The following is an 18,578-nucleotide window of genomic DNA, read 5'->3' as shown; positions in this document are numbered from 1 at the left end:
ACGCTCCACTGACACAGCTTCACGCCGCCGGGCAGCCGCTGATCACGCGTGGCCCCGCAAGGCCATTGGTCGGCGCCTCACACACCTTTGCCGCTGATTGGCCGGCGGCAGGCTCCGCCCCCGCCCCCGCCCGCGGCGCGGGGCAGGCGGAGCGGCTACCTGAATGGGGAGGGGGGCAGACGGCGCGCGGCGCGGGCAGCGGCGGGAGCGGCGTCGAGTGGCTCTGCGCGTCCGTCTGAGGCCCGGCGAGCCAGCAGCCTCGCAGGCAGTCAGCTCGCCGCGGGCGGCCAGGCAGCCAGACATGCTCAACTTCGGCGCTTCCCTCCAGCAGGCCCCGGTGAGTCACCTGAGGATGCCCCCGGTGCTTCCCCGCTGCGCCGTGTCTGGGGACCGGCGAGGGCGCGAACCCCGAGACCCTGACAGCCGCCACGCCTGAGAGCCGGGGCTGCCGCGGAGTCGGGGGGCGAGGGAGGGGCGTCCTGCCTGCAGGCAGTGGGCACTGGTGCGGGCATGTGTCGCGGGAGGGTCACGAGGTGGACCCAGGGGAGAGCGCGCTTACTCTAGGTGTGGAGAGGAGGGGAAGGGGCTGCCCCGCAGGGACACCTACGGCGGCAGATGACGGGGAGGAGTGGGGGGGCGAGGGCAGAGGGCTGCCGCTCTGCTGCGAGGTTAGGGGAGGGGACCACCCTGCACCTGGCACCGGGCAGGGCCGCCCCAGTCGGGATCAGGAACGAGACCCAGGGTGGAAGCGGGCAAGCTTTCGGGGGAGGGGGTGCGTGTCCACAGCAAGGGGCTGCCCACTTTGTGGGGTGGGGGTCTGGGCTGAGGCTTGCAGGACACGGGCTGCCAGCCCAGGACCTCGGGGAACAGGCTGCTCCGCAGACAGCCCGGGGCGGGGGGAGGGGGCGCCGGGGATGGCACGCGCGGGCTCAGCGACCACCGAGTGTGGCCAGCCGGCCGCAGCAGACGCCGGGAGGAGACCCCCCTCTCCATCCCCGGCGGCGGCAGGTGGCCGCCTGCTGACGACCCCTCGGAGGGGGCGGGAGGGTGGGAAGCAGGACTCCGCGGCTGGGACCGCGAGACGCGGGGGCCGCGCGTGTCGAGCCGGGAGGCGCACAGGCCGTGGGGGCCGCGCGTCTGGAGCCGATGCCTGTGGGGGCTGCACACGTCTGGGAACCCTTGGAGACGGCGGCGCGCGGGGGCCGGCGCTGCCGGAAGCCGTGCGGAGGGGGCGCCGCGGCTGCGGGGAGAGACGGGGTGGTCTGAGGTCCCGCGGGCCGCGTGGGCGGGAAGCGCCGAGGGCTCGGCCGGGGCCCCCCGGGGGCTGCGGGCGGGAGGAGGGCGGCGGCCGGGTTTCCGCGCGGGCACCCGGCTCCTCCTCCCGGCAGCTGAGGCGGAGGCCGGGGGTGGGCCGGGGGCGGGTGCGCCCGGGGAGCTTCTCGTCCCCGAGTGACCCAGCCCCGGCCCCCGCCAGGGGCGGGAGCGAGGCCCAGCCCTGCAGTCGGTTCCTAAGGGAACGGCGGCTCGCGGGGAGCTGGAAGGGGCGGGCGCCTCCGGAGCCGGGGCGCGCGGCCCCGCCCCGCCCCTCCCCGCGGGCCGGGCGCGCACTGCGGGGCGGTTGGCGGCGGCGCCCGCGGCCCCTCCCCCAGGCCGGCGCGAGGGCGGGGGCCCCGCGGGGCTCAGGAAGTAGGGGAAAGGTGACGGCGCGGCAATTCCCAGTTCACGTTTCCTGCGCCGCCCGGAGCAGCCGCTGATCACGCTTTGTTCACATGCCTCGCCCCCTCCGCCTCCCTCCCCCCGCCCCCGCCCTGGGCCTCCCAGCCAATCGGGGCGCGGGCCGCCGGCCGGCTGGCCAATGGCGGGGGCCGGGGCGCTGAGACGTGCGCGCGGCGGGGAATGTTCCCAGTGACTCACCCGTGAGCCTCATTGAGGCGCGGGCGGCCCCTCCGTGCGTCCCCGCCCGCCCGCCCGCGAGGATCTCCCCGGCCGCCGCCGCCCCCGCTCCCTCTCCTGCCTCGCGGCCCGCTCCCTTTCCTCAGCGCCCGGCTCCCCTCCTGCCGGCCTCCTTTCTTCGCGGTGGCGCTCTGAGGCGGCGTTTACACACGGACGCCGCTGGCCGCGGCGGCTTACATAAAGGCGCGCGCTGTTATGCAATGGCATTGTTAGCGGCGCTGACGAGTTCGTTACGAAAGGATCGTGCGTGTCCGAAAACAAGCCATGAGAATCACGCCTTGCGACAGTAAATCGCTTTTTCGGTATTTTTGCACAGTCTCGGCTTTGACTGGGAGTCTGGAGTTGGATTTTTAAGTGAAACATGGGAGAGGCGGTGGCGGGGATCTCTCCCGTCGCGTGAGGTAGTGCAGGGAGAGGGTTGTGTAGGTCAGCGCAAAGCGTGTGCTGTAAGCCGTGCTACACGAAACTAGATTCTCTTGCTCCTCACACTCCACGGGCCAGGCTTTTGCACATCCCTAGAATGTTCAGGTTCCTGATTATCTGATTTTTTAATATTGCCTGTGTTGGTCATAGTTAGAGCCAGACCACTGTGAGATAGAAAGGCAATGCAGATAGGGAGAAGTTGAGACCGCACTGAAAGCTTTGCAGCCTGACAATGTGAGGTTTCCCATCGCCTCCCATAACTTGAGCGTGACCCTGAGGATCACGTATCCTTTGGTATCTCAAAGTCTAAAGTGACTTTCCAAAGATCAGACCCGTTATCAACAGGTCAGAGTGCTGTCCACCCCGCTTTGCCTTTCTAAGGAAGGGCTGGCCTTTTTTTTTTTTTAATTTTTTTTTTTTTTTTTATCGGGACCTCACGGCGCGGCTGGGGTGCTGAGAAAAGCCCAGGCTTCCTTGCGGATCCTCCCTTAGCTCTCTTGCCTGAGCCCTGTTGCAGGTGGGGAGGCGGGGCTTTCAACCACTGCCCTTCATCAGTCAGGCTGAGCCCCGGTGTCGTTTTCACAGGAGAGAATGGAGATGAACTCTGAAAGGTCGAAAGAGAGTGTGTATTGCTGGAACAAAACAGCGGAGAAGAGTGATTTCGAAGCCGTGGAGGCGCTCATGTCCATGAGCTGCAGCTGGAAGTCGGATTTTAAGAAGTACCTGGAGAACAGACCGGTCACACCAGTGTCCGACCTGTCGGAGGAAGAGAACCTGCTCCCGGGGACTCCCGATTTTCACACCATCCCTGCCTTTGTAAGTGCCGCGGGTTTTTTAAGAGTGCTGTAGATCGCGGGGTTTCCAGTGCGGTCAGTAATGAACTCTGAATTTCTCGCGCTTCTGTGTCTCTTCCAGTGTCTGACCCCCCCTTACAGCCCCTCGGACTTTGAACCCTCGCAAGCGTCCAATCTGTTGGCACCAGCGCCATCTACTGGGCACTTCAAATCCCTCTCAGACGCCGCCAAGCCTTACCCTGCCGCTGCCCCTTTCAAGGAAGAAGAGAAGAGCCCGGTGGTGCTCCCCAAGCTCCCCAAGGCTCAGGCAACCAGCGTGATCCGCCATACAGCGGACGCCCAGCTCTGCAACCACCGGTCCTGCCCCGTGAAAGCAGCCGGCGCCGCTGCCTATCAGGACAGTGCTTTTCGGAGACGAGCCCACCCAAGCGTTGAGGCTGCAAGGAAAAACATACCGTGTGCAGCTGTGTCGCCAAACAGATCCAAGTGTGAGCAGAGCGCCGCGGCCGACGCTGATGAGAAAGCAGGGGCTGCTCTTTTTGACTTTTCTGTGCCTTCCTCGGAGACGGTCATCTGCCGGTCTCAGCCAGCCCCCGCGTCCCCACAACAGAAGTCGGTGTTGGTCTCTCCGCCCGCCGTGTCTGCAGGGACCGTGCCCTCCATGCCGGTCATCTGCCAGATGGTTCCCCTCCCCGCAAACAACCCTGTCGTGACAACTGTCGTTCCCAGCACTCCGCCCAGCCAGCCACCCGCCGTCTGCCCCCCTGTCGTGTTCATGGGCGCACAGGTGCCCAAAGGGGCTGTCATGTTTGTCGTGCCGCAGCCTGTGGTGCCCAGCCCAAAGCCACCTGTGGTGAGCCCCAACGGTACCAGACTGTCTCCCATCGCCCCCGCCCCCGGGTTTTCCCCTGCAGCAGCCAAAGTCACTCCTCAGATCGACTCATCCCGGATAAGAAGTCACATCTGTAGCCACCCAGGGTGTGGCAAGACCTACTTCAAAAGCTCTCATCTGAAGGCCCACATGAGAACACACACAGGTACCGGCTGCTGTCATGTGTGTCTGTACCGCGGGTGTCGGGAGGGGAGAGTTGTGTCTGTGGTCACACGGTGAGCCAGGCATGTTGCAGCGGGCTTCTGTGCTGGCCAGTGGCTGGGTCCTCCATCAGCACCATCAGCCTGTGGCCTCTCCGCCGTAGTGCAGCTCGGAAGGCCTTGTCACCTTGGGCTTCTTTATACGGGGAAATGTGATGTTGAAAGCGGAGCAGTAGGTGTCCAACAGCCTTTCCCGTCGGGGAGTGCGCGGCCGTGTGTAACTGTGTCTGGCCCTCTCTCTTCCAGGGGAGAAGCCTTTCAGCTGCAGCTGGAAGGGCTGCGAGCGGAGGTTCGCCCGCTCCGATGAGCTCTCCAGGCACCGGCGAACCCACACCGGGGAGAAGAAGTTCGCCTGCCCCATGTGTGACCGGCGGTTCATGCGGAGCGACCACTTGACCAAGCACGCCCGCCGCCATCTGTCAGCCAAGAAGCTCCCCAACTGGCAGATGGAAGTGAGCAAGCTCAATGACATCGCCCTCCCGCCGACCCCCACGCCCACGCAGTGCCCGCAGTGACGGCCGGCTGCTGACGAGTCGGAACTGACTGTGGTGGCCGCCGGGAGCCCGTGGTGGCGTGGCCGGGCGGGGCCTCTCTGGCTTGGGCTGACAGTGGACGCCCCACGCCGCCTGGGCGAGGGCCAGCCTGGGCCGGGTGACGCGCGCTGCGGCCACAGGCAGGTCACAGAAGGGCAGGTTGCGTTTCTTTTCTCATGAGAGAGATGAGAGAGGTTTTGTTCCTTCCAACATTCTCTGAAGGTTTCTGATGAGGTCAGCACAGGTAGCACAGATTCGGGTTTGTGTGCACATTTGTTACTTTCTTTTGCTGTGGATACTTGAGACCAACTCTTCAATGTGATTCTTCTCAAGCACTGGTTTCAAGAACCGAGAGACTGGAGACGAACCTTACGGTACAGAGGTGGAGCTGAGCGCCGGCCGGCGTCATCTTTTCCAAGAGTTATCTTGTTTACTGTTCCTGGTCTTCCCAGCCAGCTCTGTGGTGTAGTTATCAGGCACACCTGCGGCAGGTGCCGGCACACTATTGTTGATGTTTGGGATTGAATGGCTGTACATTGCTCAAGAGGGCCCAAAGAATTGGAATCCTCACTAATTTAATTGCTTTTTTGAAGTGTGTAGCTACCATTTTTCCCCCCACTTCGGTTTTAAAAGTTTAACATGATTATATCTAGGCATTTTATTATGCTTTGAACTTTTAGTTTGCCTGCAGTTTCTTGTGTAGATTTGAAAATTGTATACCGATGTGTTTTCCGTAGACGCTAAGATAAACTGCACTTTGTTTAGGGAAAAAAAAATATGAAGATGAAAATACATATTGTGAAGAAGGGATGTCAAGAATTTTAGATAACTCCTTGAAAAAGATGGCTGTGTCAGCAGTGAAGTGCCCTTACGTGCTGAGGATGTCCTACGTGCTTTACTGAAGGAGAGCATTAGCGAGCGTTGCTCACAGACGGACAGATGTGGTCCTGTTCATTTATAGGAGTTTTTTGCGGATGTGGAAGTAGATGGGTAGGAAAATTGTTATTAGAACATTCACTTTTGTTAACAGTATTTCTGTTCTGTTGTATAGTGGATGATACACACAGTGGTGAAACAATAAATTGTTTATATAGTGAAAAATGTCACTATATCTTCCCACTTAACAGTTTTCTGTGCATCAGGTGTAGATTTCTGACAGAAAAACTTGGACTCTTTGGAAAATAGTCTCTCAAAAAAAAATTCTTGTGGCTCAAAATTTGCACAATATTTCTTTTGTTGTACTTTATATCTTGTTTACAATAAAGATTTTCCTTTGATATATATGATTGGTTCATTGCATTTGTAAAACCGTTCTCATCGCCGGCGCCGTGGCTCAATAGGCTAATCCTCCACCTTGCGGCGCCGGCACACCGGGTTCTAGTCCCGGTTGGGGCGCCGGATTCTGTCCCGGTTGCCCCTCTTCCAGGCCAGCTCTCTGCTATGGCCAGGGAGTGCAGTGGAGGATGGCCCAGGTGCTTGGGCCCTGCACCCCATGGGAGACCAGGAAAAGCACCTGGCTCCTGGCTCCTGCCAGGATCAGTGCGGTGCGCCGGCTGCAGCGGCGGCCATTGGAGGGTGAACCAACGGCAAAGGAAGACCTTTCTCTCTCTGTCTCTCTCTCTCACTGTCCACTCTGCCTGTAAAAAAAAAAAAAAAAAAAAAAAAAAAAAAAAACCGTTCTCATCTTGACATTGTCACTTAGTGTGACAAGGACTTGGTGTCTGTGTTTTTCTTAGGGTCTCCTTCAAATTTAGAACCTCAGAGGGGCTGGTGCTGTGGTGCAGTGGGTTAATGCCTTGGCCTGAAGCGCCAGCATCCCATATGAGCGCCAGTTCGTGACCCGGCTGCTCCATTTCCAATCCAGCTCTCTGCTGTGGCCTGGGAAAGCAGAAGATGGCCCAAGTCCTTGGGCCCTGCACCCATGTGGGAGACCCAGAAGAAGCTCCTGGCTCCTGGCTTTGGATCAGCGCAGCTCGGGCCATTGTGGCCATTTGGGGAGTGAACCAGTGGATGGAAGACCTCTCTCTGTCTCTCCCTCTTCTCTGCCTCTGCCTCTTTGTTACTCTGCCTTTCAAATAAATAAGTCTTTAAAAGAGAGAGAGAGAGAGAATAAAACCTTTTGTGGTATGCCGACACTTAGGTGAAACAATTGGGAGAAGATGCAAGGAAAAAGAGGAGAAAAAGCAAAGAAGTGAACCATCACAGCATCCAAAGGAAGAGCGTAAAGCAACAAAAAGACAAACGGTGCCGGCGCCGCGGCTCACTAGGCTAATCCTCCGCCTGTGGCGCCGGCACACCGGGTTCTTGTCCTGGTCGGGGCACCGGATTCTGTCCCAGTTGCCCCTCTTCCAGGCCAGCTCTCTGCTGTGGCCAGGGAGTGCAGTGGAGGATGGCCCATGTCCTTGGGCCCTGCACCCCATGGGAGACCAGGAGAAGCACCTGGCTCCTGCCATCGGATCAGCGCGGTGCACCGGCAGTGGCGGCCATTGGAGGGTGAACCAATGGCAAAGGAAGACTTCTCTCTCTGTCTCTGTGTCCACTCTGCCTGTCAAAAAAAAAAAAAAAAGCAAACAGGGTTAGGTGCAGAAGAGTCTGCAGAAACAGATTCCCAAGAGATTCTCGCCAGAATTTCAGCAGATTGGGAACCCTAAGTTAGGCACTGTAGCTTACCCCAGAATGAAGGCAAACGGAAAGTGGCTCCTGGCTTCGGATCGGCGCAGCTCTGGCCATTGCAGCCAATTGAGGAGTGAACCAGTAGATGGAAGACTGCTCTCTGCCTCTCCTCTCTATGTAACTCTTTCAAATAAATAAATAAATCTTAAAAAAAAAAAAAAAAGAACCTTAGAAGCATATCTAACACAAACCAAGTTAGAGAATATATACTCGGTGAGGCCAGAAGTGTATATGTTGGTGATGTATGACCAGCCAGTTCTAAAGAACAGTTATATTTAAACAGTCTTCTCCTTTGGATGATTTGAAGTTGAAGTATACCTCTGTTTCTCAATAAAGCCTTGCTAAGTGGCATTTAAGTTAAAGGGGACACTCAGCGAATAATGAACGGCACATGAAAAGAGCTGCCCTGTTACATTTTGAATTGCTCAGCTCAGAAGTTAAATTAACTCAGCCCATTAAGTGGTGCCTTAAATACAATAAACACTGTTACTTAAGCTGCATGAAAATCTGCCTCTGGAGAGAAACGCTTGCTGGTCACCCCTGAACGGGAAGAAGCCGCTCCTTGCTGGGTGTGTGGAGTGTAATTATGAGGATGACTGTTTTAGTTTGCTCTGAAATCCCCTTGAGGCCATGAGGACGCCTTCCATGATGCTCAGCTAACCGTTGGCCTGGAGTCTGGCTCGCTGTCGACCACCGTGGCAAGGGGCTGTGTACTTGCCTGGCACCAGCTGTGGGACTTGGGCCTCAAGTTTGCTGTGCACCTGTTACCTCTTCGTGGAAACCTAACACCCTGACCCTGGTGCAATGCAGCTGCTAGGAAGAGGCTTTGCAGGCTTGCAACACCACTGTGGGGCACCTGGACCTCAGAGTCCTCACGGTGGCTGGTCTCCAAAAGGAGGGGACGAAGGAGGCGACCGCAGTATTCCTTCATCCCAGGGCCCAGTCCCTTGCAATGACATGGCCAGTGGAACTGTGCCACTGTTAGCCGTGTTTTTCCCAGTCCTAGCTGGCATCTGAGACTTTTCCTTATGGATCTTGTAAATCATCAGATTTGGATAGAATAGTAGTATCTACTTTTTTTTTTTTTTAAGATTTATTTATTTAAGGCAGAGTTACAGAGAGGCAGAGAGAGAGGTCTTCCATCTGCTGATTCACTACCCAGATGGTTGCAATGGTCGGAGCTGGACCAATCTGAAGCCAGGAGCTTCTTCCAGGTCTCCCATATGGGTGCAGGGGCCCAAGGACTTGGGCCATCTTCCAGTGCTATCCTAGGCCACAGCAGAGAGCTGGATCGGAAGTGGAGCAGCCGGAACTCGACCCAGCATCCATATGGGATGCCAGCTCTACAGGCAGCAGCTTTACCCACTAAGCCACAGCACTGGCCCCTAGCATTATCTTTTTTTAAAAAATTTTTTTTTTATTTTTTGACAGGCAGAGTGGACAGTGAGAGAGAGAGACAGAAAAAAAGGTCTTCCTTTGCCGTTGGTTCACCCTCCAATGGCCGCTGCGGCCGGCGCACCGCGCTGATCCGAAGGCAGGAGCCAGGTACTTCTCCTGGTCTCCCATGGGGTGCAGGGCCCAAGCACTTGGGCCATCCTCCACTGCACTCCCGGGCCATAGCAGAGAGCTGGCCTGGAAGAGGGGCAACTGGGACAGAACCCGGCGCCCTGACCGGGACTAGAACCCGGTGTGCCGGCGCCACAGGCGGAGGATTAGCCCAGTGAGCTGTGGCGCCGGCCCTAGCATTATCTTTAAAAAGAGATATACTTATTTATCTGAAAGGCAGAGAGAGATCTAACCACTGGCTCACCTCCCAAATGCCCACAACAGCTAGGGCTGGGCCAGGCTGGAGTCAGGAGCCAGGGACACCATCTGGGTCTCCCTTGTGGGTGACAGGAACACAAGTCCTTATCCACCTGCCCCTGCTGCAGGCCTGGTGCATTAGGAGGAAGCTGGCTGGAAAGCTCAGAATAGCTGGGACCTGAACCAGGTCCTCAGACATGGGGTGCGAACGTCCCACATGAGAGCTTAACCCACTTTGCCAAAATGCCCACCCTGAAGTATTATTCTTGAGTTGAACATCTATGCAAACTCGGATGTTGATGAAAAATGCTGCCTCCAAATGTGTACAGTTGTAGCATGCTATGATCGTGTGATATTAATTTAGCTTTAGAACTTCAACTTTGATTGTTCTTGTCTGACATATGAAGATGAAATTGCTCATATTCAGCTGCCTTAGCAATTCTTTTTAGATAATCTGAGATTGAGAAAAAATTGCAGAAAAGAGTTCCTATATATCCTCAATCTAGCTTCTCCTTATGGTAACATCTTATATAGCTATAGAATGTTTACCAAAACTAAGAAATTAACCATGATATGTACATATAATACTTTTAATGCAACTGTAGAACTTGGGGCACTTAAGACTCCGGCCCGTATCAGAGTGTCTGGGTTCAAGCCCAGCTCTGCTTCTGACTCCAGCTTCCTGCTAATGCACACTCTGGGAGGGTAGTTGGGTCCCTGCCACTCACGTGGGAGATCCAGATTGAGTTCTAGGTTTGTGGACTTGCCCTGGCCCAGCCCTGGCTGTTGCTGGCACTTGGGGAACTTGAGGCATTAACCAGCAGATGGAAGATCTCTGCTTTTCCATGAAATAAAAATAATAATAGACTATAGAACTTCAGATCACACCAGCTTTTGTTGGCTTGTTTACTGTCTTTCTTCAACTACAGGACCTAATCCAGAATCTCCCAGTGCATCTACTTGTCACACCTCTGTAGCCTCCTCCTAACTGGAAATGTTCCTCTGTCTGGTCAGTTAGTTATCTTGTAGAATGTTCCTCAGCCTGGGTTTGTCCGGTGTTTTGCTGGGACAGATACAAGAGAGTGGTGATACACTCACTGCGTATCATACCGAGGATTACCTGATGGCCATCTGTGTAGCTGCTGATGCTAACCTTGCTCACTTGGCCAAGGCAATGTCTTCTGGAAGTTTCCATGGTAAACTTACTACTTTCCTCTTTATTAAATATTTGGAGGGAAATACATTTTTAAATTTATTTTTAAATTACTTTTTGTGATTTTCTATTTTTTAAAAATGATTTATTTATCTATTTAAAAGGCAGAATTAGTTACAGAAAGGTAGGCAGAGAGAGAGAGAGAGAAGTCTTTCATCTGCTGGTTCATTTCCCAAATGGAGGCAATGGTTGAAGCTGGGCTGATCCAAAGCCAGGAGCCAGGAGCCTCTTCTGGGTCTCCCACGTGGGTGCAGGAGCCCAATGACTTGGGCCATCTTCCACTGCTATCTCAGGCCATAGCAGAGAGCTGGATTGGAAGTGGAGCAGCTGGGACTCGAACCAGTGCCCACGTGGGATGCTGGCACTGCAGGGGGTGGCTTTTACCAGCTATGCCACAGCGCTGGCCAGGGAAATACTTTTAAAACTATGCACATAAGCTGTGCTTAAACTTTGTCTGTTTAGTACCATTTTGTGGATCTTTCCTGAGGTCATTATTACTGTGACATGTTAATTCCCTCATTATTTAGTCATTGGAATTCGCTTGTAAGAAAGAGCTGCTGTTTCTCCACTTATTATTGAGTTATTTATGTAAGTATGTACTCATGAGTATTCATGTCATTCTCTGAGTTATGAATTCTGTGACTCTATTGTCCCAACTTTGGCCCTGGTTGGCATTTTCAGTATGCCACCAGTTCTGAGCGACAAATATGGAAATTTCAAATGGGTCAGCCTATCATTTCTCGCTGGAGAGAGAGCTGTGGGTAGTAGTGATTTGCTTTTAAGATGTTCTCTCTTCCTGTGCTGCTAGACCCCATGCAAGCCGGCATCTCACCTGAACCAGGGCAACACTCCTCGCTGCTCTCCCGGCCTCTGTCCTGTCTTCACCATGGGTCTTTGGAAAATGCGATTCTGATCGTGTCACTCCCCTGATTAAAACACACTGCCCAGTGCTGCCAGGATAAATGCAGGCGTTTTAACATGGTCTAGAACAGTGCTGTGTGATGGGAGCATCACGTGAGCCTCGTGTATGTGCTGAAGTTTTCTAGTAGCCATATCAAAACAGTCAACAAGAAATTGTTAACATTTTTATTTAATCCAACATATCCAAAATATTATTTCAACATATAACCAGTACAAATGATCGGTGACATAGTACATCTGTTTTTGGTACTCATCTTTAAGACCTAGTGTGTCTTCCACACTTTCAGCGCATCTCAACTGGAAGCAGCCACGGCGTCAGGTGCTCAGGAGCCACAGGTGGCTGTGGCTGCCGTGGTGCACTGAGCGAGTCCCACAGACCCTGCACCAGCAGGCTCCGACCAACCTCTCCCGGTCTTTACCCCGGGTCCGAACTCTGACTTTTCGTGGACGCTCGCTCTTCCGCTGGGAAGGTTTCCCTGCGATTTCTACTCTCGTAAACATCATTACCCTTTCGTGAAATCGTTCCATGTCTGTCCTTTTTTTTTCTCTTGAACGTACAAGTCCACGAGGTCTTTCTCACTGCTGTGTCGTCAGCATTTAGCAGAGGCAGTGCCTAAATCTTTTAGAGGCTCAGTAGATTTTGTCACCCTGAGAACTGACCCCGGAGGAGGCCTGAGAGGCTTTAGGGAGGAGGACAATTAGGAAGTTGTTCCATGATGCGCAGAGTTCAAAGGTTACCAAACGCTGAGGGCAGCCATTGTCTTGTTCCCTTCATTCTTGTGAGGGCTCGAAGGACCATTCATTCCACCTTGCAAACTCTGGGAGTCTCAGGGCACTCCGATTGCCTGGCTTGTATTTGCAACGGGGCAGGGAAGAGATCTGAGCAACAGTGACACACACAAGGCTCGTGAAGGTGCTCCGTGGCCGTCAAGGTCTCGGCCTAGAATGACTGAGAGTGCCACCTTCCCTTTCTCTTTGGAGAATGCTCAGGGTAAGGCAGGCCCAGCGATGGGGACCTCCACCAAAGAAGCCTTGGTGCTAGGTCCACTTTTAGGAGATGACACCAGGGACTTTCTCCTAGAGTTGTCCTACTCTGTTCTGGTGTCTTAATCTGGTCCTTGCGTTTTGCTGACCAGTGCAAGACCAGCTTGAGAAATGACTCAAATAGCACAGCTTCTGGTGCTCTAGACAGCAATGCCTCGGAACAGGTGTCAGAGAAAGGGCCCGGATCAAACCAGGAGGGCTGGTATACTAGGGTTCTCCAGGGACACAGAGCCAACAGGACAGACACATCTGTAACGCAAACACACACACGTGGCTGCAAACTCAGATGTCCTCCCCATGTACAAATGGGAGAAAGAGGGGCATTTATTAAAAGGAATAGATTGCTGTGGTTATAGGGACTGGTGGGTCCCAAGATCAGCAGTCAGCAAGCTGAAGACCTGAGAGAGCCAAGAGTGTGGTGTTAGTCCAAAGACCAGCAGGCTCAAGACGCAAAAGAGCTAATATTTCAATATGAGCCCAAAGGCAGGCACACACACACACACACACACACAAACGCACACACACATGGACATAAACAAGCATGTCCCAGCTCAGTGTGGTCAGGGAGGAGTTTTCGCCTTACTCAGCCTTTTATTCTACTGGGCTTCCACCAAATGCGATGAAGCCCACTCACAGCGGGGGGGGGGGGGGGGGGGTAGCGTCCTGCTTTACCGACTCAAGTGCCCATCTCACAAGAAACCCTCGCAGGACCGGAGTTTGGTGCAGGGGTTAAGACACTGCAACTCATGTCGGAGTGCCTGGAGTGGAGTCTCAGCTCCACTTCTGAGCTAGCTTCCTGCTAAAGTACACCCTGGGAGGCAGCAGGTGAAGGCACAAGTATTTGAGTTCCTTCCACACACATGGGAGACCGAATTGAAATAGGGGCTGCTGGCTTAGGCCTGGTCCAGTCCAGCGATTGCGAACATTTGGGGAGTGAAACAACAAATGGAAGACTTTTTTCGATATTAAATATAGATATAGATCTTTTTCTCTCTCCTCCGTCTCTTTTTGCCTTACAAATAAAATGAAAATAAAGTATTTAAAAATACCTTCACAAACACACTCATAATGTTTGGTCAAATACATGGGCACCCTGTGGCCCAATTAAGTTGATACTTAATTAACCATGACAGCCTGGTTCTGGTCCTGGTCATTCCGTGAGAAAGTTGCTCTCCCGCTCTGAGATTCAGCGTGTACCTTCTTGCATAGGCACGAAGCTGGGTCAGAAGCAGAACTAGGACTTGAACCAGAAACTCTGACATGGGCTGCAGGCATCCCAGAGCAACATCTCAACAGCTGGGTCACACAGCCACTGCCCCTTGCCGCTCCGTGTGGTGGTGTCTACCCAGAGAAGCAAGCTGCCTGCACCCTGCCCCTCCCTCCCCACCAGAGCCCCGGCTGAGCTGGAGAGGACAAAGTAAGGATTATGAGCCTTTGTCTTAGACAGTGTGATGACAGCAGCTAGATGCTCCGGGAGGCCTCTGGGAAGGCCTTCACTGGGATCCCGAGTATTTCACGGAAGTACTCCATTCCTCTCATCTGAAGCATCTTACAAGCAGGGAGGACAGAGGGAGGCTAGGACCCATGGGAAGCTGCTGGAGGAAGCGGGGACAGGGGGGCAGGACGCTAAGGAGTAGGACATACAGGAGACAGGGCCAGCAGGCGCCGCCTCGTGCCCAGCTGTGGTGGTGAGGACAGCACAGTAGTCAACTGGGCAGAACGCTGATCTCCTTCCCCTAATGGTGGTCAGAAGCACACGCTCTGCTGGGCTTCAGATCCTAATTCTAGCCTTACTGGCTAGGTGGATCTGGGCGAGTGAGGCGGCAGCCGGGGGTGAGATGAATCGGCAGTGAGCCCCGGCTGTCAGTGGGGATGAGAATCCCATGTGCACCTCCCAGCAGCCGCAAAGGCCCGGCCTGGAAATGTTGACCAATGCGATCTTGGCCTTCAGCGGCCACAAAGGGCAGTCTGATGGGGGACTGCGCAGGCACACGCACTGCTAGATCACGGAGACCCCAGGGTGAGTGAGGCAGATCAGCTGAGTCCCTGCCACCCGCCACCCGGAGCTAAGCTGGCGCTCCGAGCCTGCTTCTCCTCTGTAAGCTTATGCTGGGATGAAGAGGAGTCTAACCTCTTTTTCTGAACTCGATCGTTTTTGGGGAGTGTTTAGTTCTGTTTCCAGGCGTTCTTTAGCTGCTGTGTAGCAAATCCTTTCCAATGGGAACAAACCTGGATGTGCTCAAACCACCCGGCATCTCCTGGCCTGAGTGCAGGCTCCCTGGGTGGTCTCTGCAGTGGCCACTGGCCAATGTGGAAGAGAACTGGACCTACAGTTGGCCCTGGTCCTGCCTGCTCTGCTCTGGTTTGGCAGGTCTGGACTGGCCCTCGCCACGCATGTGTGGGGCAGAAGTTTGCAGGCTTCAGATCCCACCCAGCCCCCCATGAATCCAAGGGAAGAAGGGGCGGGTCTGGAAGCAATGGCTCCATTTCTGTCTGCCCCAGTGTTCAATGCAAACCATTGAGATCCTGGTTTCAAACCACGGCCTCCCACTTACTTGGCCATGGACATGCTGTTTCACTTCCTGAGCCAGCTTTTTCAGATACGATGGGCATGATATTAGGGCTGACCTCAAAAGAACTTGGTCTAAGAATGGACACACACACAGCACCTGAATTAGTTCTGGGAAGGAGGTACCCTGAGAATGTCAGCAGGCTGCCTGTGTCTGCCCACACGGCTCCTCCTGTCTAGAAATAACTCTTACCACCGTCCACCGTTAACCTTGTTCACGACCAGCGTCTGCTTCGGGGCAGGAAAGAAGAGCCGGAGACTGTATGAGTTGGGAGGAGCTGCTGTAACAAAGACACAGGCTGGTTCTCAGGCCAGACAGGAAAGGGAAGAGAGACAGAAAAAGAAAAAAAAACCATTCTGGGGATATGTCGTTGGCTGGAAACGCCCTCCACCATGGCTGAGAGGCGGAGCTGCCACTGACTGAGCCACAGGGGACACTGGGACTCCGCAGTGTGGCTGAAGTAGCCTCTGCAACATCAGCCAGGGCACCTCCGCTGTCCCTACCCCCGGCCCCAGCCTGCCAGCTAGGGACATTAACCAGCCTCCTAATGTCCTTGCTTTGGGGTCTGTCGGGGGTGGGGAGTTTGCAAGAGAGAGACTGAAACATGTCATGTGATAAGCACTGATACAAGTTTCGCTCTTACTCAGCTACACCAGCGTTTGCTGTGATCCACACAGAATCAGTGATCTGGGCTCAAACTCCTATTCAGAGACACCCTGTGACCCACAGGGCAGGGCATTCAGGGGGCATCACCCAATGATCTTAGCCTCTGATTCCAGCAGCATCCATGCATTCTGGGGGCAGAGTGACTAGCATCACTTGGTCAGTGCTGACGTGGACAGGGGCCTGCAGCACCTTCCCAGCTCCGGCTGGCCATGGCCAAGCTCCTCAGACAAGCTGCTTCGGCTGCGCCCAGTGCCCAGAGTGGTGGTGAAAGGAATACGGGGCATGCCAGCCTGGCCCACAGCACAAGACGCTGGAGCACCTCGCCCGTCCTCTGGGGCCTCATTCCTCCCTACTGCCTTCCTCAAAAGTGCCTGCCCTTGGCTAGCGCCACGGCTCACTAGGCTAATCCTCTGCCTTGCAGCGCCGGCACACCGGGTTCTAGTCCCGGTCGGGGCGCCGGATTCTGTCCCAGTTGCCCCTCTTCCAGGCCATCTCTCTGCAGTGGCCAGGGAGTGCAGTGGAGGATGGCCCAAGTGCTTGGGCCCTGCACCCCATGGGAGACCAGGATAAGTACCTGGCTCCTGGCTTCAGATCAGCGCAGTGCGCCAGCCGCAGCGCGCCGGCTGCAGCGGCCATTGGAGGGTGAACCAACGGCAAAGGAAGAGCTTTCTCTCTCTCTCTCTCTCACTGTCCACTGTGCCTGTCAAAAAAAAAAAAAAAAAAAAAAAAAAAAAAAAAAAAAAAGTGCCTGCCCTGCGCAGCCTGCACCACACGGTGCAAGGGCTCTCTTCTTGGAGCCTGGCTGGCTGGCTCCCAGGGAAACTCGCCCAGCCAAAGGCCTCTGTAGGCATCCATTGGAGGAGCTGGCCCCTAGGCTGCAGGCTGGGCGCAGGCAGGGTCCCGGTCCGTTTTGCCGTGTTTTCTGATTGGAAAGGTTTTATGCCCAGTCCTGATGATAGGATTTTCCTAGCATATTCACAGAGGGTCTGTCTCTCTGTGACAGGCTGGAGCTGTCATTTCCCCCAGAGGGCTATGCAAGCCAGAATGACAGCTGATTACTCTAGGGGTGGCTAACGCTGGCCTCTGTAACAGATGCATCTAGAAAGCAGATAGTCTGTGTCCTACAGCTGAGGTGGCTTCTGCACTGTGGGTGAAGATTCAGGAAACCAGGCACATTCCTTCCGTGGCTCCCCCAGCCTCGGCAGCGGCTTCCGACGCCACCCTAGGGACTGTCATCATGCCGCCAGTGAGAGGGGAAAGAGCAGAGACCCCAGGTGGGAGGAGTTAGGGCCGGAATTAGGGCCCAGGGCTCCCCTATCACACATGTATTACCTGAGTAGCTTAAAACAACAGAAATCTATCCTCCCACAGTTCTCCAATCTGAAAGCCCGAAATCAAGGTGTGAGCAGGGCTGACCCCTTGGGCTAGAGGCTAGAATCTGGTCCATGCCCAGGGGCTCATGTGGCCTCCTCCCCTGCGGGTCGCTGCGTCTTCTCCTCTGCTGTCCCTTTAGGACACTGCCATTGCATTTTAGGACCCCTAATTCAGGATCTCATCTGGAGATCTTTCCCTTCAAAGGCCCTTATTCCAAAAACGGTCGCACTCTGAGGTTCTGGGTGGACACACATCTTGCTCCAGGAACAAGTCACACAACCAGATCTAACCGCGAGGGACACGACAAAGTGGAATCGTGTCCAGGGTGAGGAAACCGGCCCAGGCAACAGGTACCTGACTCAACCACATTGAGGAGGGGCCTTGTGCAGGACCAGAAGGCCCACACTTTCCGTGGAGGCGTGGCTCTTCCTCAGGCTGACCTGGACACCTTCCGATGACATCCCCAGATCTTCCACACGCCGCCTCTCATGTGTGCTTCAACGTCTGATGTGGGCTCACACAGGCAGGTTCACCACCTGTCCTTGGGATAACGTCCTTCAAGGCCAAGGTGGAGCATACTCAGGTCCACCGTGAAGACTTCCACACCTTCCCTGGGCACTCTGCCCCTCCTCCTGGCTCTGCCTGTTGTATGGGGCACACACTCCTCCCTCACCTGAGCTTCCACGTGCCAGCAGCTCCGCCTTCTCCAGGCTCCTGGCGACTTCCTGGGCCACCTTATTCCCCTGGCAGGATTCGTGCTGCTGATTTGGGAAGGCAGAGCACTCTTGGCTTTCTCTTGGCTCTAAGTGTCCAGCAGCAGGTCCAAGTTGCTCCTCTAGTTGGGCGGGCAAGTCTGCCTGGGCTGCAGGCTCAGTTACCGGGCTCGGTTGGCTGCAGGTACATGCCAGATTCTCCAGTGTCAGCTGCACACGGATAAGCGCTTACTTCTTTCTCGGATAGCTCAGTTAGTACCCAGGCTGAGAAGGGTGCTGTTTACTGAGACTTGAGAAGCCCCCAACACCTCTGCGATCGTCCTCTTAACAGAATTCTTACCATGTTTAGCTGACTACATACTTATTTGTAATGAACTTGCACAGTGCCTGAAACATGGTAGGTGTTTGTGTTTGTTGGAAGAATGAAAAAAAGAAGAGAAATAATACATGGGGGTACTCTGAAAAGGTAGTGGAAGGGTTAAGCCATCGCCTGCAGCATCTGTGTCCCATATAGGCAGCGGTTTGTGTCCCGGCTGCTCCATTTCCCATCCAGCTACCTGCTAATGCACCTGGGAAAGCAGTGGAGGATGGCCCAAGTGCTTGGGAGCCTGTACCCACACGGGAGACCCCGAGGAAGCACCTGGTCCAGCTCTGGTCATCGCAGCCATTTGGGCGAGTGAACTAGCAAATGGAAGATCTCTCTGTCTCTCTCTCTTTTTTTTTACCTCTCTCTCTCTTTCTGTAACTCTGCCTTTTAAATTAAGTTTGTGGAAAAAAAGTTAAAAGATCAATTCAGGGGTATGCAT

General features: G+C 54.8%; 1 protein-coding gene across 3 annotated transcripts; it reads left to right on the top strand.

The window, feature by feature from the left end:
* Nucleotides 1-18: 18 nt before the first annotated feature.
* Nucleotides 19-6,076, top strand: KLF10 (KLF transcription factor 10). Of its 3 annotated transcripts, none has more exons than XM_002710589.5 (4): nt 19-337; nt 2,962-3,192; nt 3,292-4,207; nt 4,509-6,076. In XM_002710589.5, the coding sequence occupies exons 1-4, from the start codon at nt 164-166 to the stop codon at nt 4,775-4,777; spliced, it is 1,590 nt and encodes a 529-aa protein (XP_002710635.4). In that variant the 5' UTR covers nt 19-163; the 3' UTR covers nt 4,778-6,076. The 3 variants fall into 3 exon arrangements, with proteins under 3 accessions (XP_002710635.4, XP_051700643.1, XP_051700645.1); XM_051844683.2 differs by lacking the exon at nt 19-337 and adding an exon at nt 1,669-2,239; XM_051844685.2 differs by lacking the exon at nt 19-337 and adding an exon at nt 1,671-2,255.
* Nucleotides 6,077-18,578: the final 12,502 nt, after the last annotated feature.

This window comes from Oryctolagus cuniculus, chromosome 6 (assembly GCF_964237555.1).
Source record: "Oryctolagus cuniculus chromosome 6, mOryCun1.1, whole genome shotgun sequence".
Classification (NCBI taxonomy): Eukaryota; Metazoa; Chordata; class Mammalia; order Lagomorpha; family Leporidae; genus Oryctolagus; species Oryctolagus cuniculus.
The sequence above is the reverse complement of the archived record's forward strand: the minus strand, read 5'-3'. Positions and strand labels throughout refer to the sequence as shown.